This window comes from Colletotrichum lupini, chromosome 7, assembly GCF_023278565.1.
Source record: "Colletotrichum lupini chromosome 7, complete sequence".
Lineage (NCBI taxonomy): Eukaryota > Fungi > Ascomycota > Sordariomycetes > Glomerellales > Glomerellaceae > Colletotrichum > Colletotrichum lupini.
Genome location: NC_064680.1, coordinates 3,159,113 through 3,182,038, shown reverse-complemented (window position 1 = coordinate 3,182,038; position 22,926 = coordinate 3,159,113). Strand labels below are relative to the sequence as shown.

Sequence of the window (22,926 nt, the reverse complement as noted above, 5' to 3'; positions counted from 1 at the left end):
CATCGTGCCTTCCCCCGGTTAAGCTCTTGCCCATTCTACCACTCTACGAGACAAGCACGGTAAGGTAAGGTAAGAGCGGTCACCGCACCGCAACAGAAGGCACAGAAAAAATAAAGGACGGAAGGACAGGTGGGAGGAGCGGAGGGTGTCAGGGCCCAGGGGTCACCCCCACATTCCCACTAGTCTCTTTCGGGCTTGGCGGCATGGGACAAGAGTTACACATGCGTTGAGGGTGCGGCAGGTCCCCATCAGCATCGCTCCTGCGTTTTTGTACGCAGTACATACGTACTACCTACACTACGCCTGTTGACCGAAGCAGCAGGGACAGGCCCCCTTCCCTTTCCTCCTTTGGTCGTCTTGGCCCGTGCATCACCCGCAAATCTCCAAACTTGTCATCCCAGCACATCGGCCCTTCATCCACACTTTATCCCCGTCATGAAACCTTCAGCACGTTCGCGGCTCGCTCTCTGCCAGCCCGCACTTCACTCTCTCCCTCACAACTTACGCCAGGAACCATAGAACGCCATGCTACCTCTAGCTTGATACACAAGCCCGCCCAAACCCTACTCAACAGTGTCAATACCTGTCAGCCTACGTATCTTGATTCCATCCATGACCCAACCCACCTGTCGCCCGAGCAAGGTTCGCACCCAGGCAGCGTCGTTATCCTGCCATCCGCCCCCGTCTCACCCTTCCCCTGTCTATCCCTGAATCCTTCAGATGGATCATGGCTTCTTGATGGCTGTCGATTGCTCTAGCGGGAAGTCTAAGCCATGTGCAGCGCTCTAGTCCAATGACACTGCGTTCTTGGCCCAGAGTCTCTCTGCTTCCATGTCCTCCCTTCTGCGCTGCGTGTCAGACGCTCACACCTCCCAGCAAAGAAGCATTCCATGAGCCCATCCATGCGGTCTTGCACGTCAAAATCGTACGATTATGTTTACAGATCACCTGTCTTTGATTCATCCTACTCAAAATCCCTAATCAACCATATTTCGCTCCCCAGTTCAAGCTTAAAGAGTTCAAGCATCTCGCATTTATCTTCCCGTCATCAGCCCATCTAAATCTTGGCTCAACGTCCTCCTTCCAGCGAGGCTGACGGTTGAGTTCCTGCCTCGTTCTCGTTCTCTCTGGACCACCCACACACCTCGATGCTCCCGACCCCTGGCCCAACATTTGCCTTCCGGCACTCTCGGCATTCGGCACACAATCTCCAACTCTACTCCTTTTCTCACTCAATGCTGACAGATTCGGCATCTACTTTTCACACTTGGATTGACTCGCCCCCAGTTCGACTCGTTCCGCTTCGAGTATCATCGGCGGTCTGAACCCTCCAAGCCCGTCAGCGCTGTCTGGTATCGATGGGGCCTATTGCGAGACGGAAATGACGTGGGCTATCAGCCAGCCTCGCCCGAACACCCCTCGCTTTGCCTGGGTCTCACGATACCGGTAGCGTCGCCAAGCATATTCGAATCGTTTTGCTCCTCCTCTTTGCTGCAGTGGCTGTCGCTCGGAGTTTGACACTACAATGCCAGGTCCGAGTGAAACGAGCAAAGCTGGACATTGGCACGGGTCTCCGCCCTCAAAACGGCTTTCATGCCCGCATGAAGCACCAACCCTACCCACCTGCATGATCGTCACTGACACAGACATTCCAACAACGCCCAAGTCAGCCTCTTCAAGGATCTCGAGTCAATCTCCACATTTTACGCCAAGCTTTACGCCAAGTGGCTTGTTTAAGCTTCCTTCGCCGAGCAGGGGTCAACTGACATCAATAAGACCAGCCAGTGAAGAGGTCGATCGCCTGTGTGTGATGCTCGCAACAGCCGGCAACGGGTATCGTACCTAGCAAACACTGCTTCAAACTCAGTTTGCGATCTAAAGTGCCAGCCTTGAAGCAGTTTGAGATGGACAAGAGGAGGGGTTCGCGAGGGGCTTTCAGGAGCCTTGATGGCTCTTGTCGTCGCCGATCCCCTCACTTCCTGATTTTTTTTCTATCATCTGAATCACCGACTCGTGTCGCACTACTAAGCTTGACAATTAGGTCGCTGTGTGGACCGTGTCAGAACGAACTACCCCCAGCTAACGAGGCATCAAGCACAGGTTTGGCAGAAAAACGCATGTGGCTTACCCTGTCACGGGGGGTCCAGATGTATCTGGGGATACGTCAAGCCTGAGGTATGGTACACCGTCGAAGTAGGATATCTCTGATTCATCAGATGTGACACCTGCAGCCCGGGTCGCAAAGAGGACCCCACGATGCTCCGCTCTGACCTAGAGAGGCTGGCTCGGAACCTAGATTCATCTGTTGCAGCACTCATCTTGGTCTGATCTCATTTTCTCCATGCCCCGCGTCTGTCTGGATTGTCTTCGGACTACGTCCTCCCGCGAGAGTGCTGTTCCTGGATGAAGAGAGATGAAACCAGCGTCCAAGCAGGCCCAAGTCTTCGCCCGCGTACAGATGCGCATGAAGCGGATGAATGTCGCAGGACCATACTGTGTTACTCGTGATGCCGATACGTACGGATTGAAATTTCCTTTGAGATTCACTTGCCTCACAATGCCCCCTTTCGAATCAGTGTCTCTGTGGCTCTGCGGCTCTGCCTTGAGTCCGAGTACCAGCCCTAGTTCATGCTATGACAGCACCCTATCGAGACAACTTCTGATCAAAACTTTCTTGGAAGCCCTAAGGCATCAAGTCGTACGGACCTTACGTGATACCGACGGGTGGGCCCCCCTTATGGGCGTATCAATAATCAGCACTCTGGTCGCTTACCCGGGCTTTCGAAATAAACTCCTTCGTTAATTTAAGCCTCTCTTACGATGAGAGAAATTAGAGTAGAGTTCAATGGCTCAGCAAACGTCCGACAAGGCGTCTTGCGGTGACGTCTTGAGTCTATCTGGGGCAACTGGGTAGGGAGACCATGGCTGCAAGTTCGCAAACTTACACACTCAGATCAGGGAACACAGTGAGATTTCTTCAGCTTCCGTCAAGTAAGATTCCTCATTCAATCTTTTTGTTACCTTCGGAGTCTCGTGAAAAGCAGTCCCTATTCATAGATGTGTTTGTCTGTTGGTGCTAGCTTACATACCTAGGTTTCCGAGCTCGTTCTCCCAAATTAGCCCAATGAGGATGGAAGGCTTCAGCAAACGTCTCCATCGTCTTTTTCCGTCAAAGACGTGTAATGGCGTATGCGCTTCCTACCTCCTCAAAATGCAGTCTGTCACGACCTGCACAAGAAGAGGCTTTCAAAGGGGCCAAGAGGACAGGCTTGCATCCCCTTATCGGTGATCCATCTTCACAAGCTTATCAAAAGCTCGGTCACTCTCGTCATCCAAATCGCCGTGGTCACCTAGTATCTGCGAGCGTACTCGCCTTGCCTCCTGCCGCTGATACTCCGCTTCCTCCTTGCGCGCAGGATCCAAAGAGAGAGCTTTAGAGTAGGCATGGATGCATCGGCATAGAATACCGATAGGTACTTTTACAAGTCTTCCGATAGTCGCAGCTCTCTCTGTCTCGTTTCTTCGCCACTTCATTAGCATCTGACAAAGAGATCATAGAATGGTTCTGCTCACATAGCATCCTGTACACGACCTTGCTTCATGGCTACATCTCCGGCGCGGTATGCGCAGTATGAGCTCAGCCAGCTAAAACGAGCAGCGATTCCAGACGTTTCCAGAATGTGTTTGGTAGTGTTGACGTGGGAGTTCGCATCATCGAGCCTATCCATCCTCGTTCGAAGCGAGGCAAAAGTGAGATGGGCGCTAGCGGGTGTCAGCAAGCCGAATTCCAATGGGCAGTCTGAGGGGGATAGCCTACTATGCAAGCTGATACCATCCGCCCAGTTCTTCTGCCGCTGCGAGCGCTTTGGACAAGAGATCCTCTGCCTCTTCGAATCTACCCATGCAGTAGTAGTTCCTCGAAGTGTTGAAACTCCAGACCATCATTCGAGTTGGAATCTTGCCGGCCGGCCCTTCGAGAATCTTTCTACCTTTCAACAAAAGGTCAAGACCCTCTTCATATCGTTCTTGGGCGCCGACTGCCATGCCGAGCCAGCTGTATGAAAGAGCAAGTAGCAAATCATGGGGCTCGAGTATCTCAAGCCGAATCTCGAGACCTTGGGTCATCTCCCTCTCAGATCTGGAGAACTCCGAGGTGCAAAAGTGATACATGCACTTCAACGACTGCAAATGCGCCCATGTCAATCTGTCTTGTTCATCTTCGGGACAATGGCTGTAAGCAAGGTCGGCGGTCTCGAGTAAACCGACCACCGAGTTTGTAGTATCGTTGTCATGTATGCCACTGTGCAAGAGTATGTCAGCTGTCAGTCAGATGGGAAATGTAAGGCATGATTTCATACTTTGCCGCATTCACGAGGAGGTTGACGAAGTCCATGCTGGCCTTTAAGGGGTTCGGTTTGCTTTGCGAATCGGCGTAGTTCCTGGATAGAGCAAGGACCTGTGGAATGTATTTCTCATACAGGATCCATTCCTCATTGTCGTATTTGTTCTCGCGTTCACCAGGGAACTTTCGCAACAGTAGCTTGGTCGCAGCATCAAACTGCTCTTGTCGATCATCCATTCTTGCTCGGTACTCCGATTGCACCAGACGGTGGATGCGGAACGTGTCCTTGTCAATGTTCTTCCTCACTAAAGCGTGGTGTGTCAGCTCCTCCAGGGCCTCCGCAAGGCTATTTATTATTAGCTATTTGAAGTCATATTATTCTCCATTACTCACCTAAATTCATTTTCGCAGAAAGCAAGTGAGTCAGGCAAGTCTGAGGGATCTGCCACCATGAACATCTCCGACGGCACCGAGTCTGCGGAGAGAAAGCTCAAGACCCCAAGACAGGCTTTTGCGTCTTTCTTGAGATTGGCGAAAGACATCTCGAAGACCGTGTCGAGGGAATGCTGGTACCCTAGGTATTTCCATCCGTTCTTTTTCTGCTTGTGCAAATGCTGCTCGTGCTTGATGTACATGGCCTGGAATTCCTCAATAGAGCAACTCCTCGCATTAATGAGAGCTGCCATTTGATTCAAAGCCAGCGGTAAGCCGCCAAGTAAAGTCGAAACTTGCTGTGCAGTCTCGTTTTCACCGGGGGTTCGTTTTCTGGTAGAGGCCATCTGGAGTAGAAATTCCGCCCCATCATCTGTCCCGAACTCCTCAATCTCCAGGCCTTTGTCGATAGGGAGAGTAGCAACTAGAACATCCCTGGTAGTAACAAGAATTGCTCCATGCTTAGATGCAGGCCAACAGTTATCGAGCGCGTCGTGTGTGTCAACATTGTCGAATATAAGAAGCCATTTCGAACCTGTTTGATCACTTCAGCATCATCGTATCGTTATTGGGATAATAGTTCTCCTACTTGTCGTATGCATCCAGGTCAGAACCAAGATCATGTTCTCTTGGTAAGCATGCGGGCGTGCATCAGGGAGCTTAAGAGCTTCAAGAGCAACCCGGCTGAAACTCTGTTGGATTGAGTGTAAGTCTTGTGCGGATATCCAGAAGACAGCATCCAGATCATCAAGCTTATGGTATGCGTAGGCAAGTGCGATTTGCGTCTTCCCGATGCCCCCCAGGCCATACAAAGCTATAGAAGATAGGGGCTTCTGCGTGCTCGCTGGTTGTAGGTGGTTGTCCAACTTCTGTAAGATCTCTTTCCGGCCAAAAAACTGTTTGTTCTTTGCCACGGGCAGATTGTTGCATGGAAGACGTATTCTGTCTTGTTTTGCTTCTCCCATAGTCAATAAACGCTGCATGACCTCCATCTCGTGCATCTTACGCGCTTGCTTCTCCGCCATTTCCGCTACTCGCGAGATTCGTTTAGTCGCTTCGTCAATGTTCTGGTAGGCGATATTGAACTTGATCGTCAATTTGTCCCACGCGGTTTCGTTCAGAGAGACTGTCTGCACTTAGCAAGACAATGTTAGTACGCATGACTTAATAACACTTACCCTCGTGCCCCTGTCCTTCGTTCCGAAATGCCATGATGATATCGAGCCAGAGATCGACGATGTATGTGTTGACCTCAACCGTATCCTTTTGGACCCTTCGAATATCGGAGTCGGGGATAGAATTCTTGCAGTCGTTCGAAACCTCTAGTTTGTGTCCGATTCTGTCTAACCATTTCTTGATTTCCGTCAAGGGGTTGAACGTCGATTGACTAGCTGGAGAGCTTTCACCTAGAGCCAGCTACGTAGTGATTAGCACTCAGTTCTTGATACTCTACATTATAGCAATGCTTCCTCGCTTACTTTGAACACCAGAAAGAGCAATCCCCACATCATCGATGTGTCGACTGGATGCGCCATCATGCTCACAAAGTTTTTCGCGAAAGTTTCATAGTGATCAAGAACTGGATGGATCAATCTAATTGCGTCGTGCGACTCCCGATCTTGATACTCAGCCGTGAGCTTTTCCAACTCGTCCCGGAAGTCTTGGATTGACTTCACCCCCAATGCCCGCTCGTGGTCATGGCGTTCAAGGGTTGCTTCGCAGCGTCTCAAAGCTGCGTGCCAAGACTCGTCATATACCTTGTCGCTGAGACACCATTCAATAAGTACTAACAACGAAAGCTCATTTCAGTGACTGCTTACTGTGTGGCCATGTCGGAAGGATATCCGGCGATTGGGTCTATCAGTCGCATTTTGCAATGTGGGAGCAGAAAGTTCTGTAGACGGGGGCAGAGATGAGCTTCCTTACGTAGATCAATCAGGCTATAGGTACGTACTTTGGAGTGAGGCTGTCGAAAGTGCAACTATGAGTAATGCCTTGCTGCCCAAGGAGCGCAAGTTGATGTGGTGGGTTGAACAACCTGACTGCGCCGGAGCAGTGACTACCTACTTAAGGCTTGCCGGTGAAGCAGGCTGAGGGCAAGCCACGTCATTGATCACACGCATGTAAGTTGCCGCACGCATGGGTGTTGAAGCACTGCAGTCATCACATTTTACCGACAGAACCAATCACAACAGAAGACAGCGGCACAATTGTATACAAGACATGGAATCGACATCGCGAAAATTGTGTCTCACAAAGCCACCAGGATGAAGCGGCAGGAAACTGTTCATCGTCATGTCTGACTTAGAGAGACAGTCGCTCAACGTGGCGTAGATGCCTACTCAGGTAGGCGATCATTTCAAGCCATTTTCGTGCATCTCATTCCGAAAGGACATCCGAATACGCGAGGCAAGCCTTCGCTATTCCGGCCACACCGTCGTCACATCCACCTTCAATCAAAGGATAAGTAGTCGCTGACACGGTCGTACCAAAAAATCACGTACAACGGTCACTCTACACTCATGCCATTTGCAGTCAACTTGCTATAAATCTTTAAAAATGCGGCTTCATGGAAACAATAATCGGCATGATTCCGAGGTCCAAGGAGTAGGACGCGAAGCGCTGCTCAGCGCCTGTTGTGGACCACACAATGAACCTCGATACATATTTGAGGAAGGTTTAAAACAGTTCGCCAGTCTACTGGAATCTCGCATATCCGACTATGAAGATATTACGAAAGATTTGATGGAGGTTTTGGGCAAAGCCCAACCTGGGTGCTCCTATCTTGAAAAGCAGACTCAGGTGTGCACGAAAATTGTCGGCTTCATCAATGCTTCAGCGAACCACCAAACAACAGTAGATGACATTTCAGACTGGCTTATGAAAGAATATGACGTACCCATAGCCGATAGAAGAGATCACAAGAATGTTCTACGACATTTAGTTTTTGCTGTCTTGGGCTGGTCAACCATGCTATACACCCCGAGCTTCACAGAGCCGGCTGCCGACTTCTCCACGGCTACCGAAAGGCAATCAAATCGAAATGCAACCAAGCAAAGTCTAAATCAGTCATCTCAACGGCCTCTCGGTGCTGTCCTTCGCAGCCACGGACTGATGCCGATAGCGTGCCCGCCGGGTTTCGGACCACCTCCTGGCCCTCCAACGCTTCTTACAGTAACCCACCTCAACTTCTGGTCTTTGTCTCGGCTTGGCGACGTCACTATTTTATGGGTTGATGATCTTTCAAAGCACTGTACTTTCGATCGGTACAGCTCTAACAAAGAATTGCGTATATTTCGGCTTCCTTCTCTCTGTGCGAAGGTCTATCTGAACAACACTAACTATTGGATTACGAGGCAGAAAAGGGGCCCTATTAGGTAGTTAGGTAGGGGTGGTAGGTAGGCAGTCTGGGCCCGTGCAGACGGACCCTTCCACCTACCTATACCCACTGAGGGACCGCGGGCTCTGCCTACGATCTTCCCCTTATATACACACGCAATAGACCTATACTGACCTATTAACCTAGTCGTAACCAAAAGGTCTAACCTATTTACGTATATACTAACACTAATTAGTAGTTAAATTATATATGTATTTCTATTATAGGTTAGTAAGGATATAACTATAGAAGAGATAGCCTCGACCTACCTCGCTAGCTATTCTAACTTATTAACTTAGTTCTATTTATCTAATTAATAATAAGCGGCCTAGTTTATATTACCTTAGCTCTCCTTTACTACCGCTAGCTAATAACTAATTAACTAGTTACGGGCTATTAAGAGCGCGCTCTATTATATACGATCTCTTTTATTAAGACTACTATTATAAAAGGATTAACTATTTTATTATTATTATTAACCTCGCTTCTATTATTAATATTATCTCCGCTAGCCTTATCGCTATTACTAACTTCTCTCTAATCGAACCGCTTATAAAAGAATCTATCTCGAATATATTACGACTAAGCGCTACTTTAAACTAGTAATAAATAAGAGGAGATTAACTACTAAGAGATTAATCTAATAATCGCTAGCGTACTAACGCTTAGTAATAGTAAGACCTTTAGAATTATAAGTACGTTAATAGCGAATCTCTTACTAATAGCGAAGTATTCCGAGATACTAAAGAAAAAAAAAGATCTCAATAGTAGTAGTAATAGGGATCTATTTTATACTACTAATAAATCTACCTCCTTCTAACCTAACGAAAGCTCTAAGACTAGACTAGCAAAATAAAGTACGAGAAGTACTAAAAGGAATTACTAAAAAGGGCTTTTTTCCCTTTTTATAACCTTCCGCTAACCTTAGTAACCTTCTATCTATATACCTTATTAAAGGAGCAGAATTTTCTAGCTAGTAATAGCAGCCCGCTCACTACTATTAAAACGATCGTTACGACCGACCTACTACTCTTTCTAACCTAACTAACGTTATACTATAATTATAATATAACGATTATATCCTATAGTAATCTTTTACTATATAACTTACCTCGTAAATATACTATAATAACCGCCGGCCCTAGTAATAAGCAAGAAGGGTCTAACGATTAGTTAATATTACCTCTAGCCTACCTATACTCTTAAATTATAAAACTATACCTAATTCTAATTCGTTAATAGGACTACGTTAACCTAACTTAATAGGGCTTATTTAATATTATACCCGCCCTTACGAATAATAAAAAGCTTAATACTTTTATCCTCTATATAATAAGATATTATTATTAAGACGGCCTAACGGGCGAGGAGCTATAAAAAGACTTTAAGACCGACTTCTAAAGCTAGGAAGTAGAGGACTTCTTAAGAGTAAAAAGTATAATTCTTAAGAAGCTAAGAGACTTCTTTATAAATAACAGCATTAATCTAACGATTAAAAATCGTAGTTAAATAGTAAAAAAGATCGCTAGCGCCCTTAATACTTAATACTTCCTTACTTAGACTTCTAAAGAGATCGCAGCTTACTATAGCCGTACTAAACACTTTAATATATTATATTATAATCCTTACTTCCTCTACTCACTACTCCCGTAGCTAGTAAATACTAATAATCTTATTTAATAAGCTAGAGAGATAGTAAGGGAATCCGCATAACCCTAACTCGCTTAATCTTAGTAATTAAGATTCTGACCTTAGCCTCGCTATTAACTAACTAACCTACTGCCTCTTTAAAAAGAAGAGGAAAAAGAACTAAAAAATAAAATCATTATTACCTAATAGCGAAATCTACCCCGTTAGATACTACACTTCGATATAAAAACCAAAGACGATATTATACCTAATACTTACTAATTAATTAACCTTACTAAGCTCTATAATAATAAAAATAAATATAGTAATAAGAAGTATAATATCTTTAATAAAAAGCTTTGGATCTTTAAAGTACTATACTAACGGGTGGAAATTAGTAAATAATACTATTCCGGTACTTTCCTAAATATACTTAAGGGAAGGGCGTTAACCTTCTACTTTAACTAACTTAGTAGTACCTCTAACCCGCTTAGTTTTAATATAATATACTAAAAGACCTAAGAATACTTCGAGCCGCTTACGAGCCGTTAGAACTACCTCGCTAAGCTCTATAACCTCTATTAATACTCTATAATTTATAAAAACCTAAGTAAGTCGAACTAATAAATTCTATAAGCACTAATTAACTATATTATAATCCTCTACGAGGCACTAGCTACCTAAGGATCTATTTTTAATATAAGCAACTAACTCCTCTATTATATAAGTAGTATACTAAAATATAAACTTATTATACTTAACCTAGTACTTATATTTACTAGCATCTACTACTAGCTTAGTACTTCGATTAATATTATAGAGAGAGAGCGCAACTATAGTAAGTAGTAGCAATATTTCCAAAACAGTGCTTATAACAAAGAGGTCCCTACTACCTACTAAACCGACCGCACTTATAATAGCTCTAGTAAAGAGACCTAATTTAATAAACAGAATTAACGCAGCCGCGGCATTACTAACAAAAAGTATTTCGTCTATTATAAGACCGGCTATTAATTAACTAAGCACTTAGAAAAAGAGCGACGTTAAGTATATAAGAAGTATAAAAATAGTAAAGAAAGAAATAAGAGATTTATACCGAGCTTATACTTATAGTTCCTTACCTTTTATAAGAGAACCGCCCTTATTAACGACGACGATAATAACACTATAATCTAATACTTTAATAACCTTAACTTTAACTATAAAAATAATTACGAAGACGAAGTTTAGATCTTAATAATATACTTTATAACTACCGCTAGTAATAAAACCCTTATAAATATCCTCGCTACCTAGGTAATAGAGCATAGCCTTATTAATACTACCTCTATTAACGAGTTAACTAAGCCTACGGAACTAGCGACCTCCTTCTCGTTAAATAAGAGGTACTCGTTAAGGGACTTCTAAGGTATTATACTTAATACTAGTACTACGGAATTCTTAACTACGGGCTACCCTTAACTCCTCGTATTATAGTAGTAACGACTTAAAGTTACTTTTAATACCTCTAGAGCTAGCGAGGTAGGTATTTAATTTAGTAATAGCGAACCCGTAAAGTTATTAAGATTTACGGTCGTTAGTACCCTATTTAATAATATTACTTTTTACGTCTTGCTGACTAATACTCCTTTTTTATACTACCTAAGGGATATAAATAAGCTAGGAATATACTTTAATAATATTAATAACTTACTAATTAAAAGAGATATTATAGTACTTATTATTTATAAATAGGGATACCCTTAGTTTTTGCTCCTCGATAATAAAAAAGCTATTACTAACTACTTAACGGAGGGCGAATTACGCCGCTTATATTAGTACTTCGGCTACCCTTCGGTTCCTTATTTCCTAAAGCTACTCTAGTAGTTTAGTAACGATATAGAGATCGTAGCCCTTAAGAAGCTTATAAAGATTTATTAATAATACTAACTTAACGCTACTACCCCTAGCCGATTTAAATTCACTTTACGAAATAATTACGATTTTAACTATAAAATCGTAATTAACGTAATATACTTAATAGATTATAAGGGCACTAACTAACTAGTACTTTACGTTATTAATACTACTACTTCTTTCTAAGTAGTAAGGTTCCTCGCGGACATAATTACGAAGTATATATAAGAGGCTCTTTAGCTATATTAAATTAATATTTACCTCGGTCCGCTAGACTAGATTATTATAAATATTAATAAGAACTTTAGCGCCGTAGAGTTTAAATCTTTTATTAAATCTATATTTATTAAGGTTAAAGAAGTACTTATTAAAGCTTATAATAATATTAATAAGGCTAAGAGATACCACGCGGTACTTAAAAGGGTATATAATATTATTTAAAATAAGTGCTTATTAATAAGTGCGGAGGCTATACTTTAGGCTATAATTAAAATAGTTAATAATATAGTTAGCTTAAATAGCCTCGTTCTTATACTCCTCGTTTTTAGAGCTTTTTTATATACTTTTAATAAATCTCTACCGTTACTAAATATTACTTAACGTATAAAGGTAGTTAAGAAAGTAATAAGGGAAGTCCGTAGACTTTATATTAGTAAGTAAGTAAGCGAGGTACTAGCTACTCAAAACGGACTAAATATCTATTACGAAGGTAACTTTGTTTACCTTATTATTCGCCTTATTATCAATATTACGTAAGCAAACTATATACCATATTAATCTACGATTTCCGTAGATTATTATAGGTATTGATTATGTAAGCAATACTGCTTATATAAGCTTACGTGAGCAATGGAAAGTACTGGAAGGTAACTGAATAATCTGGAATTTACTCGAGGCGGAATTACGTACTACGATTACGCATTTACTTACGTATACGCTTATTAATTATATCATAATTAATAAGCAATGGAATATTCTAGTAAGAGGTTTTTATGCTTATATATAGGCGTGTATTTGCCTACCTAGACCTTTCGTTAAGCAAGCAACTTCTTATATAGTAATTCAACTATATTACTCTCTTTACTACAAAAACCTCTTTTATATACGCTTATATCCCCTATATTCATATATTCTTGCTTCTATATGAATATTTACTTTTCATATTCTTTATAAGAATATCCCGCATTACCTCGTTAAAGCTATACGTGCTAGAATATCTCCTATATTATTAATCTATTACTATAGTTAGATATTAAAGTCTAGCGAAAAAGTAAGGGATAAAAAGGCCTATTTAAGCTCGTTTTAATAAATAGTACTACTTACGTAATAGAATTACCTCACGGCCTAATAAACTTCCGGGCTATTATAGTTAAACCCTAGTACTTAGAAGAGGTTAACCCCGAGCCGCTAGCTATAATAATAAAGCACGTTAACTACTTACTAATCCCCGTAGTTAACTAGCTAACTAATAATAGCGCTATTATAAACGAAGTCTTTAATAAGATCGTCGTTATAATTAATAATAACCCTTTATTACGGAGTAAGAGGACTAAAAGAATGTTAATATAGCATAGCCGTAGTAATACTTTTATAATTACGACCTACCTTATATTTAAAAAAGAGGTAAATCTAAAGCTAGTTACTAAGCTCCGTAGTAAGGGCATTATTACTACCCTAGGAGTACCTTTTATAAAATCTACTAATAAGGAGCTTTTAGGACTAGTAAAGAGAGGGGTAATTAAATTTATTTAACTTAGCCCTAAATATAGGGATATAAGGATATTTAAATCTCGATTCGTTAACGAGATTAAGAACCTAGGACTTAACCTTATTAAAAAGTCTTACCTAGTTATATAAGGGTATAATAACGAGGGGAAAAAGGAGATCCTTACGTAGTTACTAATAATCTAAAAAACTAGTTAATATCTAATCCTTACCCTAGCCCCGACCTTGATCCGGGAAGGCTACGTTATTTAGTTACGAAATATTACCTAAGTATATATATAATCGAGCTAACCTCTTTATTATAAGGTTTTTACTTAATTACTAGCTCGGATCCGTTATTTACACCCTAAGGGCACTATTCTATACGTTATATAGCTACTATACGGTCTTATAAAATCTAGTACTTATTAGTAGGTAATATATAGTAAGTATTATTTAAAAATACTCTAGATAATAACATCTACGTTCGATCTATACTTACTAATCTCGATAGGAGAAAGCGGATTATTTAGTATTATTAGTATTTAAACCGATAATACTATTAGATTATTAAATAAGATTTTTAGTTAGAAAGAAAAAACCGAGCTTAAGCGTACTAAGCTACTAGCTAAACTAAAGTAGTAACTATTAGCTAACGAGCCGCTTATCTTTAACGGCGGGATTATCTTACTAAAAGGTATTAATATAGTACTTAAATAAAAGAACTAAAAAAAGAAGCTTAAATAGGTTAACCCCTCGGTATTAGATACTAAATAATAATTTATCGAGTAGCGAGCTCGAGGTACTTATATTGTATTAATTTACTAACTAAAAGTAGCTTTTAATACGTTATTTACTACTTAATATTAAATAGATCCGTCGTTTACTAACTACGCTACGCTAAACCGTTATATTAAATAGTAAATAGAATACTTAGACCGAGGGCTCATATTTATATTATTAAATCTAACTATAACCAAACTCTTCGTCTTCGTAAATAAGTTATTTATAAATAACGCTAATTATACCTCATAGCTAAGTTATATTATTATTTTTATAAATAAAAAACAAACTAACGAGAGCTTTACGATTAATAATAACATTATCTACTACAGCTCTACAAAGAGCAAAAGGATTACTTAGAGCGTATTAATATTAGAGGTTTATAGAATAGTTATAAACGTTAACGTTACTTATACTATCTTAACTACCCTAGACCTTATTACTAAACAACTTGACGCTCTGAAGATCCCTACTATAGTCTATATAGATTTATACTTACTATATAAATACCTTATTAAGCTAGGTATTACGAAAAAAAAGCGCCTTATAATAAATATTATAATACTTAGGTAATTATATAAACGCCGCGAGCTCTACGAGATCCGTTAGATTAATAATAATAATAACCTAGCTAACGGGTTTATAAAGAGCATACTAAACAAGTCCCTCGAACGATTCGTTAGTAAAGGAATTATTATAGTTAAAATAAAAAGATAAGTAATACGTAGTTAAAATAGTAGTATACTATAGGTAGTAAGTCGTCTAGCGAATATATATACCTCTTGGGCTTCGGCTTAAAGAGAAACGCACGTATTCGGGGCGTAGTTAGACTAATAAAAAGCTCTTTTTTAACTACGCTAGATTTAACGATTTCCGAGGAGTTTAGGTATATAAATTATATATATTAAAGGATTAGGAAGTAATTAGAAAGAGGGGATACTAAAATTTCTATATAAATAATTATAGCAGAAGCTATACTAAAATTTTAATATACGGCTTTAGGCACTTCTAAACAGGGGATTAACTATAGATTCTACTACTAGTTCTTACTAGCGGGGGACCCAGCCCCTATTCTAGCCTTTTCTACTATAAAAGTAGAAGACTATTAATATTGGATTACGAGGTAGAAAAGGGGCCCTATTAGGTAGTTAGGTAGGGGTAGTAGGTAGGCAGTCTAGGCCCGTGCAGACGGACCCTTCTACCTACCTATACCCACTAAGGGACCGCGGGCTCTGCCCACGATCTTCCCCTCACACACACACGCAATAGACCTATACTAACCTATTGACCTAGTCGCGACCAAAAGGTCTGACCTGCTTACGTATATACCAACACTAACAAAGCTCTGATCGGCCGGTAAGACATCAACGAACACCCTCATACATCTAACCCCTGAAAATTGACCACGATTTTAGATTATTTAAATGTCATAGTTGCTCGCACAATTGTCGCACAGGTCCCGAAACGGTTTCGAAAGCTTACTTGGTCGAGGTTCTGCTCAGCTACCGTCTGTTGTTTGGTCAGCACGCCGGCTCTCGTAAGCTCTTTCGCGACAAAGAGCGGGAAGTCATCAAGAAAAATGCCTTGAATGGCCAAATAGATCCCTTGCTGGAAGCACTCTGTGGTGTAAAGGACTTAAAAGAGTTCGGAGGAATCAAAGGGGTGCTTCATGAGCGTGGGGTCTACAATGCAGAGACCAGCTTTCCACATTTAGGTGCTCAGTTGATGGAGCTAGAAGACTACAGCAGTATTCAGCGGCCAAGGAACATCTATGAAGTCTGGAGTGACGAGAGAGACCCTGAGAGGCTGTTGACTTTCAAGGCACTCATAGTCATAGGGGCAGTAAGCATTTCCCTGAGTGTTATTCAAATCATTATAGGGATTCTCCAGGTAGTCCTTTGATGATCAGAGTGTGAGGGTCATGGTAGACAAATCCAGAAGCTTAGCATTGCCATCTGGCGATTCAGTATACAATACTATAAATGCTCAGACAATTGTGTTACGTGTATACAGCTCATAGTATTTGCATCATCGGTCTCTCCGGGTGTGTGATGCCAAATCATACCTTTAGTGACAAAAGCTGAAGGGAACCGAGGCAAAAACCCTTCATAGACGTCTGGTCGGCATATCATAACGATTAACCTCCAGTCAACGCAAAGACTTAAAGAACGGGAGTGATTAGAAAATAATACCAACAAGTCGATTGATTCACTCACGTTCCAGTCCTCATTAGCACAGCTGAGGTCCTTAACCAGTGCTGGCGAGGTAGATCTTCCCTCCACGGCACAAGCGTTTGGGAGTGGCGACTCTGATTGGATCAGAGTCGGGATCAGATTCATCGCCTGGAAAAGCAATGTCTCTTTGGGCACGCCAAGTTTGTGCCTTGTATGCGATAGAAGGGTATCCGGTGCGCTCCGTCACGGTACGCATATCGAAATTGTGGTCAAGTTGAAGCAAGTTCTGAACTTCGGGATCCTTGAGCTGGGGAGGCGTCGAGGTCGCCTTCACCGGTAAGGATGGCTCGCCCGTGATGAACAAATACATTCTGGTGAAAGTCGAGGTAGGCAGAAAAATATTCTGACTCGAGCGAAATCTGAAAGGGGAATGGAGGAAGTAGTGAAACCTAGAATTTGTGGCAGGTATCAAGCGCATCAGAGGCGTCTGCTTGGTTTTTATTTTTCTGCTCGAAAGCCATTCACACAAACTGCGCTTATCCTTGGAACCGGAAAACAATTATCTGGTTTGAGAAGGAAAGCGAGAGAGGCAGATACCTAGAAAAGCATCCACGAGGCTCTGGAGAATGAAGTCACTTGTGGTACTTGAGACATGTGCTATCCGGCATTGCAGTTATCCCTACTCATCCGCGAGTGGGTGTGTGGCTCCTATCGCCTGCCAGCATGTTTCGCCCGGAAAAATCTGCCAGACTTTCCGTTGTAATGGGATCCGATTAAGCAGGCTGTCACTACTTTTCATCCACTAATATATCCGCGAGGCAGTCTCAAGCAGCGTAATTTGGATGCAGGCTGTAGGCAACAGTACTCCACTAATTCAAACGGGGTGATTGATCTGTTAAAGCATGGAGTTCGACTTTTTACAAGAAAGCGGGGTAGCTATCAGAATTGGCATCTCGGTGAAGTTTCCTGACACAGGCTGGCTGATTTGCATTTTTGAGAGGTTGTGCAACCAACCATTGGGGGAAGTATTCAAGAGGATGAGCATAGGAGCCATAAGATATCCCTCTTGTTTGTCTGATATGACGTACAACTTCTGATAATATCAGCCAATCTATGACGACTTGGAATGACTTTGCATAAGCTTGCTGTTGTGTATCCTGGGCTCTGCCGTCTTCCCACAAGGTATGATCATACGATACAGTCGTGTCACTCGAACGGAAGTATGACCTACATGAAAGGTGTTGGTATCCCTATTACAGGGTAGTTGGTTCGAACCGTAGTTGACGAAGAGATCAATTGAACTATATGAATATCTGCGTCGTAGGTGTAAAAAGGAGGTTCCAACCGTAGGTTGGGCTGGCTACGATAATCGTAAATAGGGCCCCCAATTGGCCCCTGCGCAGTCGGCTGTATGCCGCGGTCGAATTGGACTTCCAATCCGACAAAAGGATATCAGTGTGGTATCTATAACCAAACACGTCTTGCGAATGATGAAAATGCAACCAAGTCGGGTGCATTAAGTCACGCAAGACACTCTAGTGCAACGTCGTGCTGGCACGCCGCGTCATATTCTTTGCATTTCGGCTGTTTTGCTTGATTTGATCGTGCTGGAAGCTAGAAAAGCGCCTTTCTTCGGCTTAAGGCCGGTCAGCATGAGGCTCGAATGAGCTTTGCTACCGGTAGAAACAGTGATATTTGGAATGGAAGTTTAGAAGCTTCTCCCCTGCTGAACATTGATGAGCTTAGAGAAACGATGGACTACTATTGACTTGTGTCTTTAACTTCAACAGTTCCATTTGGGGGTAATGTCCAGTCGCGAAGACTGTTCAGATGGCTTCACACAGTATCGAAATTCAAACACGAGCAGACTTTCTAGCCGATCTGCCCATTTACGAGGATGAGAAACCTTACTATCTCCACGCTTCAGATTCCGCCAGCGACCGTCTAGATCAGATTAAGATAACCAATGTCGAATGGGATACAAGACCGGTGACTGTTCGGAGCATGCGCGATAACACGAATGTCGGATTGGACAAGACCGGTTTCACGTACTGGAAGCACGAATCCCAGTACCTTCCACATAGGGGCATGAACGAGGAGAAGGTTGAGAAATATCGTACAGAGGGCGAGGAACTTCTCCGGTCTGTCTTCGATGCGGATTTTGTTCGATGTTATGACTTCAAAGTGAGTGGTTCGCACAATTCGACCTGCGAGCGAGTATCCAATGACCATTCGAAGATGCGAAAAAACGCTCCTATGACATTGGAAAACTTTGATCCAAATGATCCGCTGCTAGTAGAGCAAGCTGCTGTCGGGGCTCATGGTGAGTCAAAAGGACGTCAAGGCGTTGAACGTTTGAAGAAAAAATGCTTACAAACACTAGTTGGTACATTATATCTTTCAAAATATTCACAACCACTCGCTCACGGACTTAGATATCACCCTGGACACTGTACCTCGCCTAGTTAAACCTTTGCTGGATGAGGAGCAGCTTCTTACTTTCTTCAAACCTGGGTACAGGTTTAGGCTTATCAAGTATTGGTTCCAAGAGCTATATCTTAAGCTCGAGGAGGCTGACAGATAATTACAGCATATGGCGTTCACTGTTGACAGAGTGCCAAGACAGGCCGCTTGCCCTGTGTGACTATAACTCGGTCGAACCTCGTGATCTGGTCGCTACAGACAGAGTTTACCCGGGAAGGCATCAAGAGATTTACCATTTGAAGTATAATAAGCAACAACGATGGTACTGGCTGCCAAACCAGCGGCGTGACGAGCCTCTCCTGTTTCTGACGTACGACAGCAAGTCAGGTACAAACGCAAGATGTATGTTTGATTGATTAGTTTCGGATTCTGGCCGACAAATCATTAACACTAGCCGCAGATTGCCCACATGTGTCTGTTCAAAACCCTCTCGCACCTCCCGGTGCCCCGCCTCGCGAAAGTGTTGAGACGAGAAATTTGGTGATAACTAGGATAGACGGTGAATAGTCATTAGGTTTCAATTCACTTGGTGTATGTGCGTCAATAGAATTGTAGTCAATACACGACCACCTACGAGATTAGACCACAAGATGATACTCACACCAGCGCATAATCGTTCTGAATGCAGGTACACGCTCACCTGACTTCGAAGTTTAAACATAAATAATGTATGGGTCAACCGGCGCATTCATAGCGACGCAATAAGCAGAGCTGAGGAAATAGATAGTCGTACATCAGTCCAGCGTATCGAACTACCTAGGTATCTTACGAACAGGGAAACATCGTACGAACGTCGAGAACCTGCCAACCGGTTTGTACGCTGTGCTTGGATCCGGCAAGTGAGAAGATCCGACTGGAGCTTTGATGGGTCAGCCCACTCAAGAGTCCAGGCGTTTCTATCCGGTCCACCCCCGGATCTGCACTAGTCCATGATAGGCTAGAGCACAGGCAATACCCGATAACGATAACGATAGGATCATCCTTCGACCCTCTTCTCCATGGATCCCGTCCGGGCTCCCCTCTATCTCCCCGAAACCCAGCCAGAAGTATAATCAACGAGACTACAGAGCTCGAGAGTTTCTTTTCCCAAACCCCACGGCACAATGGTGTCGTCGGCGCCCCCGAAGAAGCTGGACGAGCTTCCAGACGAGATCCTGCTGCGCGTTCTTTCCTGTGAGTAAGCCTTTCTTATTCTGCCAAGAGGCAGGCGTGCTGCCGGAACTCCTAGCTGATGGCTCGGTGCCCCTCAGTCCTAGAGCCCTACGACTTCCCCGGTTTGCAGCTCGTATGCCGAAAGCTCCAGAAGATTTCTCTCGACAACAATCACTGGCGATCGAGAACCTTTGACGAGTCGCCATTTTTAGAGGCTTTGCAAAGACGGCGGCGCATCACTTCCTTTCGCGACGACGACATCACTGACTACCCTCTCTTCAGCAACGGTGCCGTACAACTGAGTCAGGAAGAAGATGGTGACACAGAACCGGACCCCCTCTTCTACGATGAGGAGACACAGGAACAGCGCAAGCTACAGCGGTACAAGGACATGGCGAATTGGGACCCCTCGTTTCCGACAGAGCCGGTCTTTTGGTATAATGAGTACATACAGCGGTATGCGCCGATTGCGACAAGTTGGCTACAGCAGCCCAAAATCCGAGACGGGACCGAGGAGGATATGCTGGATGTCCGAGGGATGGCTCTGTACACCCCGAGTCGAGAAACCGACGAATTACTTGTGGTGTCGCCATTGGACGACGGCTCCATGTGCTTGTGGGACGTAAAGGGTACTAGGGGTCAGAAGGGTGCCACCATCGCCAAAAGCTCAGCGGGCATCTTATATCTCGACGGACCACAGACAATGGGTAGATCACGCAAGATCGATACCGGAGTGACAGAATGCGTCAGCGTCGACAACTTCTCCGACAAGGCCTTTGTAGCAGTACAGGGCCACCTGCTAGAGGTGGATCTCAACCGTCTCGAGGTCGTTGGCGAACAAACATTCGAATGGTCCATCACAGCCCTTTCTTCCGCCGCTCCAGGCTTGCCCTTGACCGTAGGAACCTCTTTGGGAATCCATCTCTACGACTACAGGGCGCGAGTCAGGTCGCCGAGTGAGATCATCGACAGGATAGATGTGTTAGCCGTCGATTCGCCAAGTGGGTTCTTCCAACGTAGGCGAGGCAGCGTTTTCGACGATCCGCTGCCGCCTTATGCTCCTTTATCACAACCTACGCCATTGAGCATCCTGCACCTGCCAAATGCTTGCGATGAGTACTCCTTCTCGGACGACATATATGTCGCAGGTCGCTTCTCCAACATTCTGCACTACGACAGACGCACATTCCCTTCAATCATGGGCTCGATTCATTCGGGAGCTCGACTGGCTAGTCTCGCGTCTCTGCCGTACCCATTCTCCACACTCGACAGCGAGACACGTCGTAGGAGCGACTTGACCGTTGAACAAGTAATGGAGTCGAAGACGAGGGAAGGAGGCCGGACTTTGATCGCCGGAGGCGAGTATAACACCAAGGGTTCTTTGGAGTTGTACGGCTTGTGCCCACGGCCAGGAGGTTCGTCTGCAGATCTCATGCAGAACTCCACCATGAAGAATCGTCAAACGTCCTCCCAGTCCAAGATTCTCTCTGTCGCCAACCAGGGTACTCGCATCGTATTTTCGGATGGGTCGGGACTTCTCAAGTGGTTCGAGCGCGATGGCTTCACTGAGGTGAGACGACACAAGATCGGACACAGCGAGGTGGATGAGCGTCCATCTCTATTCGCCTCTATGCCTGGTTCTGATGACCTCGCGAGGAAGATCCTGTCGACGCAAACGCGTGGCGGACAAGATAATGTTAACGATGATGACATACTATTCTGGACAGGCGAGAAGTTGGGCCTCGTCAGCTTCTCCGGCAAGCCCGGGTTTACCGCAAGCGACTTTGAACAGCCAGAGCCTAAATCGGAGGAAGAGGCAAGAGTAGAAGAGGCCGAGAAAGAGTATGGCGAGAGGATGAGGATGGCTCTGGAGCGACAGGCCGACAACGTTCGTTTCGTGCGAGGCTTAGGAATGGGGCTAATGGGGTAATGGTGGGCAATGTAAGATGGCACATATGACGAGCGTTTTCATGACTGGCAATAGGGATATGGGTTAATGAGGATCCGTTATGAGATCCATTCTGATAAGCCGTAGCGGCTTGACGACAAAGACAGTTAGAGTGGCATCAAGAGACTTTATTCAAGATGTTGCGCAACGCCTAACCCACCAAGCCGCAAAGTAGACTTTTGATCAAGAGTGATGAATATGTGAGTGGACAGCGTGCAGAGCGACTAAGCCGACATCGGCGCGGATCGTCATGATTTCCACGAGGTGCCGGTAGTGTACGGAGTAGGTAGTAGGTAGTCGGTTCGATGGCGGCTAGAAAGCTCTAAGCGTGAAACAAATACTTCAGCGCAGTATTCAGCACAGTCTGGGACGAACCATGTCCAGGCCTTAAATTGACCTTATGCGCTGTACATAGACTCCAAATTTCTGAGATGGCGGGCACCTGAGAAGATTTTATCTTCAGGCAGGTTATGAACGGCACACACACACAAAGCGACCCCTCTTTCGCCAATGGGCTGGAGGGGTAAGAAAAGCTATGACCTCAGAGCCGTTATTCAGAACAGGGACACACATCCGGATAGTCTTTTTTTGGGCAGAAGGTTCCAAGATAATCTCCCGCTCTTCTGCGGGATGGACAGGGGGCAAGACGGCTCACTGAGGTGGAGGATATGAGGAGTGGAGATTCGCTTAAAGGGCGCTAAAGCAATGTTGGGCATTACGCGGAACCTGGCACCACCGATTCTCCGGGCTGAGGCTGTGCTTAGTCGTTATGCCGCTTGCGATTGGCTGATTGTACCTTCCAAGCCCCCTCTAGAACTAACGGAGACTGGTCGTCAGGCACCACTTGGACAGAGCAGTCGGCCAACGTTTGGATTTGGATCTCGGGCAAGAACCAGCCACACAGCACCTGCGTAATCCCTCCGTCCGCACCGCAACGTCACCTTTGGTGCGCGCTCTTTCCAGTCTCTCACTCAGCAAGCAAGAAGCCAAACGGAGAAAAAAA

General features: G+C 44.1%; 6 protein-coding genes across 6 annotated transcripts, besides 1 other annotated feature; 3 read left to right on the top strand and 3 right to left on the bottom strand.

The window, feature by feature from the left end:
- Positions 1-1,768: 1,768 nt before the first annotated feature.
- Positions 1,769-6,644, bottom strand: CLUP02_13987 (uncharacterized protein; the record flags this gene model as incomplete). The annotated part of the gene is made up of 18 exons (XM_049292921.1): positions 1,769-1,943; positions 1,977-2,045; positions 2,129-2,204; positions 2,272-2,302; positions 2,374-2,493; positions 2,557-2,631; positions 2,860-2,940; positions 3,022-3,047; positions 3,090-3,198; positions 3,301-3,520; positions 3,574-3,762; positions 3,818-4,300; positions 4,359-4,643; positions 4,736-5,309; positions 5,364-5,909; positions 5,953-6,190; positions 6,253-6,538; positions 6,595-6,644. 18 exons carry the CDS (start codon positions 6,642-6,644, stop codon positions 1,769-1,771), a joined length of 3,633 nt encoding a protein of 1,210 aa, XP_049150067.1.
- Positions 6,645-6,757: 113 nt separating this feature from the next.
- Positions 6,758-16,306, top strand: CLUP02_13986 (uncharacterized protein; the record flags this gene model as incomplete). The annotated part of the gene is made up of 8 exons (XM_049292920.1): positions 6,758-6,798; positions 6,864-6,897; positions 6,970-7,059; positions 7,109-7,213; positions 7,310-8,027; positions 15,622-16,007; positions 16,083-16,209; positions 16,278-16,306. The coding sequence occupies 8 exons, from the start codon at positions 6,758-6,760 to the stop codon at positions 16,304-16,306; spliced, it is 1,530 nt and encodes a 509-aa protein (XP_049150066.1).
- Positions 16,307-16,412: 106 nt separating this feature from the next.
- CLUP02_13985 (uncharacterized protein) lies at positions 16,413-16,709 on the bottom strand (the record flags this gene model as incomplete). Its single annotated transcript, XM_049292919.1, has 1 exon — positions 16,413-16,709. One exon carries the CDS (start codon positions 16,707-16,709, stop codon positions 16,413-16,415), a length of 297 nt encoding a protein of 98 aa, XP_049150065.1.
- A 338-nt stretch (positions 16,710-17,047) lies between these two features.
- Positions 17,048-18,073, bottom strand: CLUP02_13984 (uncharacterized protein; the record flags this gene model as incomplete). Its single annotated transcript, XM_049292918.1, has 6 exons — positions 17,048-17,121; positions 17,200-17,231; positions 17,311-17,432; positions 17,458-17,566; positions 17,865-17,953; positions 18,017-18,073. The coding sequence occupies 6 exons, from the start codon at positions 18,071-18,073 to the stop codon at positions 17,048-17,050; spliced, it is 483 nt and encodes a 160-aa protein (XP_049150064.1).
- A 96-nt stretch (positions 18,074-18,169) lies between these two features.
- CLUP02_13983 (uncharacterized protein) lies at positions 18,170-18,923 on the top strand (the record flags this gene model as incomplete). Its single annotated transcript, XM_049292917.1, has 2 exons — positions 18,170-18,662; positions 18,775-18,923. 2 exons carry the CDS (start codon positions 18,170-18,172, stop codon positions 18,921-18,923), a joined length of 642 nt encoding a protein of 213 aa, XP_049150063.1.
- A 309-nt stretch (positions 18,924-19,232) lies between these two features.
- Positions 19,233-19,307: a sequence feature (Short protein (CLUP02_13982, UQC88458.1) was converted to a misc_feature.).
- Positions 19,308-19,926: 619 nt separating this feature from the next.
- CLUP02_13981 (F-box domain-containing protein) lies at positions 19,927-21,905 on the top strand (the record flags this gene model as incomplete). The annotated part of the gene is made up of 2 exons (XM_049292916.1): positions 19,927-19,996; positions 20,074-21,905. 2 exons carry the CDS (start codon positions 19,927-19,929, stop codon positions 21,903-21,905), a joined length of 1,902 nt encoding a protein of 633 aa, XP_049150062.1.
- Positions 21,906-22,926: the final 1,021 nt, after the last annotated feature.